The sequence below is a fragment of the Pleuronectes platessa genome, chromosome 23, assembly GCF_947347685.1.
Source record: "Pleuronectes platessa chromosome 23, fPlePla1.1, whole genome shotgun sequence".
In the NCBI taxonomy this organism is placed as follows: Eukaryota; Metazoa; Chordata; class Actinopteri; order Pleuronectiformes; family Pleuronectidae; genus Pleuronectes; species Pleuronectes platessa.
This window is the reverse complement of record NC_070648.1, coordinates 14,288,869-14,302,091: the sequence shown is the minus strand read 5'-3', so window position 1 is coordinate 14,302,091 and position 13,223 is coordinate 14,288,869. Positions and strand designations below refer to the sequence as shown.

Below are 13,223 nucleotides of genomic sequence, written 5' to 3'. Positions count from 1 at the left end.
AATATTCATATACAGTATATGTGCAGCAATATTAGTGTTTTTATTACCTCTCCTGATGCTAACTAGCAACTGACAAAAATAAGGCACATGCAGATTTATTTACTTGGTAGGTGACCACCAAGGAATTTATTAGCTTAGGCACTGATTACATACATTAAATCAAAATCAAGATGTACTTCAGACAGAGACTGTTGATTATTGCAAAAAATCGAATAAATATTCAGTGTTTTGGTGAAACATGGTTCAGTTCGATTGCAGTTTGAAAACATGGTTTTGGATGGTTCGGGCTTTCACACCAATTATAATTACATTAAACATATAGACATTAGAATAAGCAGAAGCAGGTCACAGGATTGCCTTTAGTCTTTGCCTCCAAGAGTTTAATGTTGGAATGATGATGATTTTCCTTTTGCTGGTATTTATACCAAAATGAAATTAAAGTGGCAACGAAGTTAACAAAATGCACGGGTTGATTTATTTTCTCCATTCAAACGAAAAGCCAATTCCTTTTATTAAACAATGTTTGCGAATACGACGGCTGAATTGACAACACGCCGACCTCAGTCACATGACCGTCTACATACCAATTTCAAGTAGGCCTATACAAACCAAATGAGTAATGAAAACAGGAAATATAAATTACAATGTAACTAACCAAAGACGTGAAGCTCGATCAGACCATTGTCCAGACTTTCAGGTGTGAAAATGCCCAATGGCTACAGACCAAGTGGTTTTGAGGACTGGGTCTTTCTGCACTGCTGATCTGAGTTTTACAGCATGAAACTAGGACGGTGTCAAAAAAGAAATACATTTTGGGATATATCTTCCATACCAAACTCCTCATAAGAAAGTCTTGCCACTCGGCAGCCATTTTTGCAACAACCCTATGCAGTTATTTCAGGAGAACAAGACCAGGACCTGGGAGTACTTTCCATGGTCACTTCGACATAAAAACTCCTTTGTCCAAATGTTGTACTTCTAGTACGCACAGTTTCTCAACTCTTGAACTAATGCCAATCTTATTTATCTTATGGATACAGTAAATCAATATGTAAGGAATACTTCCCTCTCTGTAAATTGGAAGTAACCATGTCAGCATTAACCGTGTGGTTGTGTAAATGTGACAACACAACTGTCTTGATATGTTCAAGTTTGTATGTATGAATGCTACTGGCTTTTTAGAGATGTGTGTCATACACCCAGCATGGTATTAGTGACTTTAAACCAATGGCTTTCTAACTATGTCAAACATGGCCCAGTTAAAAAATGTTGAATGTTAAATGTTAAGAGAATTCCAGTTAAGCTATAGTGTAATAATGGTCGGCACAATATCAAAATCAGACGTGAGAGCTGCTGATCTGCCCAGCTTCCTCTGGGAAGAAACTGTATCATGTGTATTTCGCAAAATGTCAACCCATTCCTTGGCCGACCAAATGTACTCAAAGGTTTTGTCTTGTTTCACCAAAAATGTTTATAACCAACTTCATTTTGTTCAACAGATGAAAGCTTGTCATGCATCTATGTGATAGGAGAGCTGCCATAGCATCTGAGCATATTTCAATCCCACAACATGGTCAAAATTAAAAAGCGACATTTTCAAAAGGAACATAGAATGATAAACCTTGCTAATCAGATTATTGAAGTATAAATCCATGAGCTGACAACGAAAATGGTCTGGTTACAATCAGCCATATCCAATAGGTTTTCCCCACAATGCCTGAATACAGATGATATTTATGAATTATTTTTGTAATGCATCAACAGATTTGAGCGATTTGGTTCTGAAATAAAAAGTTTCACAGTGTTCGTTGACTTCATAAGCCTTTGTGGACCATCTCCAGTCTCCGTGAAGTCTCCATAAAAAACCCAGTCTGCAGCCAGCCACCCCCCTTTCTTAACATATTGCCTCATGCAAGTCGATGTAAAAACTATTTATATGTTTGGCACAGTTTAAATATACAGATAGCTATACAAGCAGTGCATCATGGGTAATAGACATTTCATGACAGCCACGCGAAGATCATTCAGACATTTCAGAGAATTCATGTCCTATCAAGTAGCAAAAAAAGTACATGAATGAATTTATATATTTGTTTTAATATACACACATTAGATACATCCTCATGCGCACACACGCGCACATAACACACACACACAATCACACACAACCTTTAAGTGCATCTTTGCATGAAGGAGACACTTATTCAAAAGAAGACTGACTTTTCTTAATCTTGGCACACTTTGAGTAAGAGGGAAGCACTTTAATCTAGTCATGGTTGCCCAACATGAAGGGTGATCCTCTCAGATAATCTTAATGGAGGCTGCTATTGCTGATGTCTGAGCTTTGATGGGTCTGGCTGGATCGTTTTTCCTCTCGCGTCAAGGTGCTGATACATGATGGAAAGCTCTCTGCTTTGCATCCCCAGCAGCGTGCCATTCTCTCTGGCCCCCCCTGAGCCAGCCAAAGGCTAAAACTGGGAGGTTTCAGTGAAGGAGATTGCATCCGTCTTGTCGACGGTGAAGCCTCCGTTCACGTAGGATTTCTTCTCGCACTCTTCGTCATCCAGAGTGGCTTCCAGAGCAAAGGGGTTGGCGACATCCACGTCTGATGTCAGATCCATCCTCTCCAGTTCCCTCTTGGATAGTTTCTGGACGATACCGGCGCCGTAAGCGTCACCCAGCACGTTGATCATAGTACGGAACCGATCCCTGAAAAACACCACTTGGGATCAATCTACAGCATTGCTCTTGTTTTAATTCAAACTTTCAAAGGTAGAATAAGATTGAGGGACAGCAGATAAACTTACAGGAGCCAATCCACAGCCACAATCAGTGTGACATCACTTGCGGGTAAACCTACGGCTGTTAAGACTATCACCATGGTGACAAGGCCAGCGTTAGGGACTCCCGCTGCTCCAATACTGGCAACCGTTGCTGTGATACTGGAACAAAATCACACTATGTCACAAATAGTTTTCCTGATGACTTGTAGAAATTAAATATCAGAGAATATTTTTAATTGGTGGCCTAAAAAATGAACAAGAAGAGGAAGGAAGAAACTCAGATAGAAAATTACAAGTAAAGAAATTGGTACACACACAGAAATAAAAGATAATAATACAAGTAACAATTGATCTTGTTATGGTCTGAGACAGACTGCAGCTGTACGAAACCCCAGAGTAGTAACCAAACTGTACCTGATGGTAACAATCTGGCCCACATCTAGCGCATAGTCATTCAGCTGGGCGATGAAGATGGCAGCCACCGCCTCATAGAGCGCCGTGCCGTCCATGTTAATGGTGGCCCCCACTGGGAGGACGAAGCGTGTGATTCGCTTGTCGATGCGATTGTTCTCCTCGGCACATCGGAAGGTGACGGGTAGAGTGGCAGAGCTGGAAGACAATCATTAAACCCAGTTTGATTTGTCATTGTATCGCTTGTGGTGGCCAATGGTCACACTGTGGTTACCCTGCTGCCCTGAATCCAAGTACATAACTATTCATATATGGTTTAAGGAAATGCATGCATGAGTAACGTTGGTGCTGAAATATATATGGGATATGATTTGGCTTCAGAGGCCCAATGAGGGGCTTGAAGGAGTCTGACCTTGAGGAGATCATGAGCGCTGTCACCAGGGCCTGAGCCATTCCCAGTGAGAATGTGTACGGGTTCTTCCTCACGATGACAAAGTAGATGAGTGGAAGACAGACGATACCGTGGATTGCTAGACTGTCGGGCAGAAGCACATTAACATTAGACCGTCACTGTTTACACTCCATATGATTTTAATAACTAATCATAGATAGATAGATAGATAGATTGATGATGGAGGGAGGGAGTGGGGGATGGGCGGGCATAAGTAAGATGTATGGATGGAATGGAGGGAGTGATTGGTGGATGGATGGATGGATAGATAGATAGATAGATAGATAGATAGATAGATGGATAGATCATTTGATAAGGTTATCAGAGGTTTATGTCATATGATGATGTACCTTTAATTAATAAGACAATTTTTTTTTGTTTTTTCACAAAGATACCTTGTAAAAAATGACTTGTTGACATGTCACATACTTTTTGGTATAAATTTAAATCATTGTTACAGGATATCAAGTTATAGTAGTGCTTCCCCCCCACATTTTTTTTTTCAGTGCAGTGCTTCAAAAGTATACATGCTGGAAACTCTGAGGGTCTTGACTTAATGGGGAAAAGATTAAAATGTCAGTTGACTGAACTAACTGAATTAATGGATTATATAAAAAAGGCAGAGTTTTCTGCATTTAAAAAATTCCAATGATAAATGATTGTTTGAAAATATGCACCCGATGCCGTCACAGCCATTCAAAGCCATGGACTAACCCTGTGACCTAACCTCAGGGGATTTTTAGTGCAGCCTTTACTGGTGTCACTTAGATTTAGAGGTGTGAGCATAGCTTTCATTACTGCATCTGCAGGCTGAGCAGTTTTAAATGTCCTAGTCCCTTATCAGCGCCCACACAGAGCTCATCTTTTACTGTATCACTGGGGGGAGAATCGGCCCAAATGTCAACCATAAATCCCAGTGTGTGGAACAGGCGGATACAGACAAATGGGGCAACTTACCCACTCAGCACAGTCACCATGTAAAGACCCATCTTCTTGAAGATCTCCCAATCATCCACCTCAATGATCTTAGCAGCAATTAGGAATAGGATCCCTATTGGCATGTAGCTGGAAAAAAATATCAAAATATACCGTAGTTTGAATTCTGTAGGGTATAGAAGTTAATACTACAACAAATATTTTGTGTTTGGTTTGCAGCTGAAGATACATGAATAATAAAAGACATTATCAGCGACTATATTGATCGTTTAAAGATACGGTGGTTACGATTCCCTGGGATCTGGCAAATAGGTTACATGTTTCTGACAAATTAACACCCTCCGCCTCAACCCTGTGGTTGCTTTCATCTAACGCAGTAAACAAAAGTTAAGGCCCTCTCTAGAGTGAGGGTTTAGTTTGTCCATTCTGGGCTACTGTAGAAAAGCAACATGGCGGATTGCCGGAGAATGAGCCGCTCCTCTTGATATCATTTTAAGGAAATGAAAACACAATGATTCTCAGTTTCATGTGATTATACACTAATGAAAACATCAGTACATTTAATTTCTTCTTATGGATCTTTCTGAATCTGACAGACTGGACTTTTATTAACTAAAAAAATGGAAGTCCCAAACATTCAAAAATGTGAAACCTTGCTTTTTTTTTTTTATTCTATGGCTTCTATGATATAATCAATGAATTTATTTGGGTTCTGAATTTGAAAACTCCCAACAAAAGCCTGAAACTGCATCGCTGCTGCTGCGCAAAGAGCTGTTCCAAATTCTGTAAAGCTGGACTCAGAGAACCACAAACTGGAGAATGAGTTGTAGTTAGCGTTGTCGTTAATATGCTATTGTCGTGATCAACAACTTCACTTTGATGAGTCCTAGCCGCTGCTACAGAGTACTACTCGCCTATTTATTAAAAGTTTATAAAAAAAATTTAAAAAGGGTTATAAAAATATATAGTCCCTTTAATAACCCTGTAATTGATGCTTGCTTTCACTCATGTATGTAATTTGCCCTTGAGCACCACATTATATACCTCATTCTTTTACACATACCACATTATTATATGGACCAATTTCATAGTTGCTTCATTCAGTGCATCGAAAAATTCCAAGAGGATCCGTCCCTTTTCACCCATCTTCCCGATGACAAGGCCAAAGGCGACACAGAACACGATAAGCCCCAACACGTTGATTCCGTCCGAATATGCCCCAATGATTTTATAATTCTTGGTGATATTCTGCAGAGAGAGGAAACAAGGAAGGGATTCATTCAGTTGGCCAAGACCAGGCCAGGAAGCTGCTCTCACTGCCACATTAGCTCACTCCAAAGACCCATTGATACGCTGTGCAAATGTTTCCTCAGCCCACTGACCCGTGGGTACTTATGGCTCATTATTGGGTCTTGTGATGCATTCAGAGCAGACGCTGGCTGCCAGGTGCAGAAACATGAAACGTAATGTGGAACCGATGCATCAACAAGGACATACTGTTGTCAGGTAAAGATCGAAACTCTTACAGTCCTGTTAATGGATGTTCCCAGCATAATACACCAGAGAGCTTTGGTGTACATGTACCTTTGCTTGCTTGACAAGTAAGACGATGCATCAGTAGCATTAAGGTATACAGTGACGGCTGTTGTTGAACAGAGTAGAGCAATGTGAGCACTCACCTCTACTGCCTCCATGAGGGTAGTTGTGAGAGCTGGAGTACTGGTTGGGTCAGGTGAAGCTTTCGGAGCTTCCAGCTCTTTGCGTTTTGTCTTGTACTGGTATAATTGGTCACATTAAGCCATATTAGATTCACATTCACATGGTTTATATTGTATTGTCTGACATAGTTTTTAAAAGAAACTTGAAACATATACATAGGAAGGAATGGGAATGAATGGCGGATGCACCGGCCTCTTACCTGCTGAAAACAAGCCTGTACTAGGTTTTCTGGAAACATGTTTCTGTAAATGAAAAAGGGAGGATTTTCTGGTGAATGAAGAACACAAAAGGTACTGATGTGTACTTCAAATACGCCTCGTTACATTAATCACTCTAATGACTCTTCATGCAAGTCAGAATCCAGGAAGAACCTAAATTCTTTTGAGGCAGTGGGGCTAAGTCATCTGTCATTTGTGGAGGGATAGCAAGATTTTGTTAACAAAAAGTACTAGCTTACATTAAATTACCTTTTAAGTCAAGAAACTAAAGGTTGAATATCTCTGGCTTATAGCTCTGGAGCTAAAGGCCTCAGGATACTTTAAAAAAAAGTACTGGTCAGATCAGCTAACACAACATGAAATACTTCTTTCTAATGCCTAACTCTACGTTTCAAGATGACATGACATTCCATTAAACTGGTTGTCACACACTATTCTGGTATTAATGGTATATTTGGAAAATTAAATATTAATATCATGTTAATTATACACATATTACAATATCTCCCAAATATTCTAGCACATCCCAAATCATTTAAATACATTTTTAAAAGTAACTTTCTGGTTATATGTTAGTATTTTGAGTGCAATTCATTAAGTAAACAAGAGACAATAAACTCGATAGATAATGTTAAAGATGTATATCTTAGGTGTGTGTGTGTGTGTGTGTGTGTTTGTGTGAAAGAGTTAGGGAGTTCAAACCTATCACTTCTTTAAGAGCCTTCACATCTTATGTGTTCAGCTAAATGGAACTCAAAATGACTGTTGAGATTCGTGCATTTGTATGATTGGTTGTTTTCAAGGATGGGGGTGCATTGGGATTCAGTCTCATGACAGTGAGGTCACCTGATAAGGTCCAAGAGTGTGTCCACTGTGGTGACGTTGGGTGTGGTCCCGGCTCTGTCAATGTGATCCGCTGTCTGCGATACTCCTGGTTTGATCGTCATCACCAAAATAATTCCTGCAATGGATGCCACCACAATGGGTCTTTGGATCAGAGCAGGAACTGACACAAATGTTCCAACGGTATCACCGTCATCCACCAGTTTGACATAACAGCATTTGATTGACCTCTTAACCGAGCTCACCGAGAATGACTGCGATGATGGTTGTTGAGAAGTAATAGATAACGGCTCGCAGTCCGATCTTTCCTGATACCTCAGAGTCCAGGGCTGCTACACCTGTGCACAAAAATCACAATGGTTACTTCGCATCCACAACAAAGGTTCACCCTACCACCGAGTTTCATTGGGTGATGCGAACATTGACAAAAATCATATGCATTAAGATAACACTGTAATAATACATCCTGAAGCCTAATCAAGAACTGAAACAAAGATACAAGCGGGTTAAATAAATTAATGAAAACAAAATGAATATTTAGAGAGATGGTAATTTCAATGCTCTACTACCCTCTGTCTCAAACTTTGCCCTGGAAAAATATCTAAAAAAAACGAGCAGGGGTGCGGAGGAGGGTGAAGATGGGGCAAGGCTGCTCAAAATTGTAAAATAAATTCTGAACACCACGTTTAACCAGTGGAATGAGGCGAACAAGGGTAAAATGTGTTCATATTTGAACATTTAGATTTCTAAGGCAGTCTTGCAAATAACAAGCTACATATAGTGATGTAGATTGTTGAAAAGCAGGAATGAGCATTACTGCATCACTGCATGGAATAAAATGTATAATCTGGGCCATATTCTTAATTTGAGCTTCAATGGTGATTTAATTTAAATATTTAAAAAGATGAATCCAAGAGTTATTGTGTCATGGCTGTACTAGAAACACAGGAAAACTAAGATCTGGCTCAAAATATCCCTGTGACCTTTGGGTGGATCTAATTTATGAGGGAGTGAGGTCAGTTGGAGAAATGAATTGGATTGGAAAATCCAATGAATTGGAAAATGGAATAAAATATTGGAGTTGCAGATATCTTGAGCCAGTGGTAGCATGTAGATGGTGATCAGTGAAGAACCAAGAATAGACCCAAGAGGAGCTCCACATGTGATATTTGTAAATCTGCAGGAGACATTTATTGTTGATACAAAGTTTCTGTCACTCAGGTAAGACTTAAAACAAATACAACAGAAACTTTGATATCACCTTAACTATATAGCCTTCAGAATCCAAATTCATTCTAATATCGTGTTGTCATTTTTAAAGGAAATAAAGTGAGATGTAACCATTTTCTACAGCTTATAAAGATTGTTTCTTTGCATTAAAGGATAATATAAATATGTGTCTGAAATTGTTGTTAATAATCGGGTTACATGAGTTCTGCCAAGCTGGTTATGGCTCAAACTAAAGAAAACTAAATGTGCAGCTTTTTCTTCATGAGCCATAAACATCAGCTGCCTGATTCCAAACCAGCAGGGAGCCTTGATATGCTGCTATGGATGTGGAGAAGGGATAAGTGAGAGCAGATGTAATGCGGCTCCTCAATGAACAGTCACCAGAAGGATCTTATCCCACTGTGTGCTTGTGTGATTTGTGAATGTTCCTTCTTGATTTTTTTCTCAAACCTGAGAGACATAACCAAAGTGCTGATCTCACCTACATTGTCTAGAAAAACAAATAATTGGGATTTACAACATGTTAATCTTTAATCTCTCTGACAATTCATTGACATATTGTTTAGTCATTAACATGTGAATTACAAGTTCCCACAGCCCAGAGGGACATTCTTCAAATAGTTGTGTTTCCCTTTTCACCGTATGATCATATCAAACTACGGAAAGCAGCAAATTCTTTAGCGTTTTAGCATTTTTACTTAAAGGGGACATATTTTGAAAATTCCACTTTTGTAGTGCTTCTACACGTTAATTTGGGTATCTGGCATGTCTACCGTCCCAAAAACTCTGGAAAAAAACAACTCCCGCGATTTGTTGTGGTTCTTCTATGTCAAAACGATACGCCAGATTGCGTCGAATGGGATTACGACCGAAATAAACATCATAGTCACACCATGCCCACGTAGGGAGTCTCGCTACATGGCCTTGTAGCCAATAATAGCCCTCGTCTATTACTATTATTATTATTTCAAGATTCTCTTTTGCTAATGCATTAATTTTATTTTAATTTACCTGTTATCATGCTCGAAATGATGAGAGGGAGGATGACCAGCTTCAGCATTCGCATTAGGATCTCCCCTGGGAAGCCGAAGTACTGCTTGTGGAGCTGGGAGAGGGACGCATACTCTCTGACCACGACCCCCAAACTGATCCCTGAAAGAGAAGGAGAAAAGTCAAGGTTAAAGATGAAGAAAAAAAGACAGAACAAACATCAGTTTCACTGTAAATGCAGATGTGGAATCAAAGGATAGACGAGTGCAAAGCTTGGTCATTATAAAAAACATTTAAAATCTGTATCATGTCAGCAAAATATGAACACAGGATTAACACTGCATGGGTCAGTGGTGTTTTATCATATGGAGTTTAAGAGGCACAAAGCACATTAACGTAAATCAAGCATGCTTTATTTTCCAGTTATAAATGCCACATATATACCTCGTAGTGATGCACAGCAAGCCACAATCTGTGTTATCACGCAAAACAGAGCCCCTACTGCTGGATTGCTTGTAAAAGACTGGGATGACACAGCAAATTGGAGCTGGATGACACAAACACATTTATTCAGGAAAACATGACCCAGTATAATTGACTCGTAACTCACACAATATTGTATCTGACTGCGGATTCTTCATAGACGGAGCTGCTCAGTCTTTCTGCGCCACTGACTTTCGGACAGTCCTGTAATATTCTTATAACAATACTCTTGCTTCTGGCAGTAGTACCAAATGTTCGTTTTTTTTAACGAATTTGTGCTTACGCGTCTTCACCATTGATGTGCCCCGACGAACAGATGAATAAAATGGCCTCCAACCCTTCCTGCAGGTTGACAGGGCTACAAACCACAGTGATTTTGTTTTCTTTGTGGCCGTTGTCTCTTTCTAGTAATTAGGCATTCGTTAATAGAGGTTTTGCATCTCTGTATATATCGAGAGTAATTGTTGTGGTTTTAAATGTCTTCGTATTGGTTCTTTACAAACCTGTGGGTCAGAAAGTCAAAATCACTGACGTCGGTGGTTATTTTCGCGGCCACCGCAAGAAATGATTTGTCATTTTGAGAAAATGCAAACTTTAATGACTTATTAAGTCATTGTGTAAAAGAAAAGGGTGCAAGGCAGTTAGGTTATTTCAGCTCTGACTTCTAATTAATGGAATAAACACCCATTTCATAATTATTTTAAAGTTAACGCGCATTAGTGGGGATGGCAAGGAATTTTTTTATTACCCCCACCAACTGGTATGGAGTGTGTACTCCATACAGAAATATCACTGTCCTGGTGGAAAAGGGTTAAGTGGCACTCAACTCAAAAGTTGTTTGCAGGGAGCACATATACATATAAAATATAGAAGTTTAACTTTTCTTGTTTAATTTCCCAGCTGCAGGTAGAGGGGATTGAGCTCTAAACAAGGACAGTAAGCCTGAAGACATTATTGATGTTTGGAGAAACTGCTTAGTCAAAAGGAAAAAATCATGATCTTTGACTGTAATACTTTTTCATTTTATTATTACAAGGAAGAAGCAGAAGCAATCTTAGTAATGCAATAAAATATGCCCTTCAATAAACTGATTTATAGCCCGATAAACCAAACAACCAGGAAGAAGTTCATTTTAGGCGTGATTCATCAAGGTAAATGAACAACAGATTAGAGACTTGCTGCTGTGTGACATTTACAGTTTGTTTTTGTTTTTCTCTCAAAAAGTTGTGATATATGTGTAGCAGAAAATAAAGTGTTTATTTATACATGACTACATTAATCTCACACATAAATAAAATGAAGACTGCTAAAAATCACATAGACCAAAACTTAACAGAAATATAAATAAATCAGCTAGCCGAGTCCCGTCCAAAGTTCAAACAACTTTAGACACCTACTGACGTCTACACAGCTCAGTGATTAACAGAACTAATGTGCTTCAATGAAACACAAACAAAACATGGAAAAAACACGATTGGTGAGTTCAATGCTGGGACAATTTTTTCATGGGTAGAAGCAAATCCCTGATAATACCAGTGACTTTCTGGAGCCTTGTTGTCACGCTGACACTGACCAGTTCGATACCACAGAGATTGTACAGAGAATAAAATGAGCTCAAAGAGCCAATCAGTGGCTTACGTGCAGTGTGTTTCACTGTACATATTCTGTTTATAGTGTATATAGTATTTCTAGCCCATTTATGTGTTATAGACTTTTTAGATTCCCTTGCATTTATATATTACTTTCCTAAAGTCAAATTTTGTGTGATGTTGCTATTTGCTGCTATTTCAAAGTTGTGGGACTAAAAAAAAGAGTTGATTTCACATTTTTGGTTTGTGTTTGCAAATTACACAAATTATCTACATCACAGTCTCCGGTGAGAACGCCCCCTTGTTGCAGTGGCTAGCACTGTCACCCTTTCTGCCGTGCCCTTCCTCTCTCAACCCAACCGGTCGAGTCAGCCACCCCCAACCCCGAGAGCTAAAAAACCTTTTCCTCACCACCAGCATGTGGTGAGGATGTTAACAGTTGGAATGACTGCTCTCCATAAATCGTATAATGAAGCACAGCCTACAACCGAGATAACTTTGATCGTGATTTGAGACTATAAGTCAAATTAACTTTACTTGCCGAAAACATGTTCACCATTTCCCCCTGTGTCTAATCTGTATGCTAAACCAGGCAAACTATGTGATTACAGCTCTGTACTGAGTCAACTGTCACTGACTTAGATATCCCTCCTCAGGTGTCCCTCTCTGAATATTTTTTAATAATTAAATCTGACCTTGTTCAGTAACATAGGGAGGTACAAACATTTAACAGAGAACGCAGAGCAGAGTCCACAACAAAATCGAACAACTGGTTTAGAGACATTTTAACCCTTTTTTCGAGCCTAGATGTTTGAAGCACCTGCAGATTGTATGTCGTCCCTGCATTGTGCCGCCTCAGTGCTGTGACTCTTCGCACAGACCCAGCAATCAGCTGTCACCTCAGTCTGGTCACGTTTGACTGAGACACATCCAGACACAGAGGAGAACACAGCTCTCTGCCCCTGGAGGACAGAGGCTATGTCTCCATTAACATTCATTCCGTACTCATCCTCCTTTCTCTCATGAATCATAAAGATGAAACATCACACGGGGCTGGATTCCTGAACACAAATGTCACATTTCTGTTGCTGCTCAGTCAAGCAGCGCAAAAATCTGATGCAAAACAAAAAGCAGGTTTGTTTCAACAGTGACAGCAGCAGAAGGCAAGGCTGAATGGTAAATCAAAGAGGGTGGGACGGATGTGTGAACAGCAATGAAGATAAGTCGAAAAATGGCACCAGTGAGGGTGAAAGTGTCTCATTCTCTCAGCACACATGAGCAGACATTAAGGGGCTTCCACGTACCGAGCAGCACTGATAAAACCGTTGCAATAAGAAGCCAATTCCTCTTCAGCAAGCCTTTGAAATTCACGCCTCGCCGCTCTTTGTTGCCCATCATGTCCACGGTGTTGCGTTGGCTCCAAAGAGGGGAGAGACAACAATGGCCCCCGCAGAGACACAAAAGGCTCCTGCAGCCGGGTTGTCAGATGCAGGCGAGGCAGGGAGGGATGGAGGAGCAGCTGGGTTGCTACAGCAAAGGATGCAGCCGTCAGACGCTGCTGATGGCCAGT

General features: G+C 39.9%; 2 protein-coding genes across 2 annotated transcripts in view; one reads left to right on the top strand and one right to left on the bottom strand.

The window, feature by feature from the left end:
- The window catches only part of spata6l (spermatogenesis associated 6-like), a 21,813-nt gene extending 19,753 nt beyond the window's left edge, over positions 1 to 2,060 (top strand). The window contains exon 12 of the mRNA XM_053416749.1: positions 2,031 to 2,060. Within this exon, the coding sequence (XP_053272724.1) occupies positions 2,031 to 2,060 (30 nt within the window). The remainder of the gene's footprint in view (positions 1 to 2,030) is intronic.
- Positions 95 to 13,223, bottom strand: slc1a1 (solute carrier family 1 member 1). Its single transcript, XM_053415917.1, has 12 exons — positions 12,958 to 13,223; positions 9,603 to 9,743; positions 7,607 to 7,699; positions 7,365 to 7,479; positions 6,500 to 6,542; positions 6,261 to 6,356; positions 5,645 to 5,829; positions 4,603 to 4,710; positions 3,607 to 3,729; positions 3,198 to 3,392; positions 2,808 to 2,942; positions 95 to 2,709 (listed from the first exon to the last, which is right to left on the bottom strand). The coding sequence occupies exons 1-12, from the start codon at positions 13,049 to 13,051 to the stop codon at positions 2,469 to 2,471; spliced, it is 1,569 nt and encodes a 522-aa protein (XP_053271892.1). The 5' UTR covers positions 13,052 to 13,223; the 3' UTR covers positions 95 to 2,468.

Bases quoted from the DNA above. Each gene is read 5' to 3' on its own strand.
- slc1a1 (XM_053415917.1), bottom strand. From the start codon at position 13,051: ATGATGGGCAACAAAGAGCGGCGAGGCGTGAATTTCAAAGGCTTGCTG. The intron at 6,357-6,499 runs GTAAGAGGCCGG...CAATTATACCAG, and splicing joins TACAGGCTTGTTTTCAGCAG to TACAAGACAAAACGCAAAGA. The intron at 5,830-6,260 runs GTGAGTGCTCAC...CTCTCTCTGCAG, and splicing joins CCCTCATGGAGGCAGTAGAG to AATATCACCAAGAATTATAA.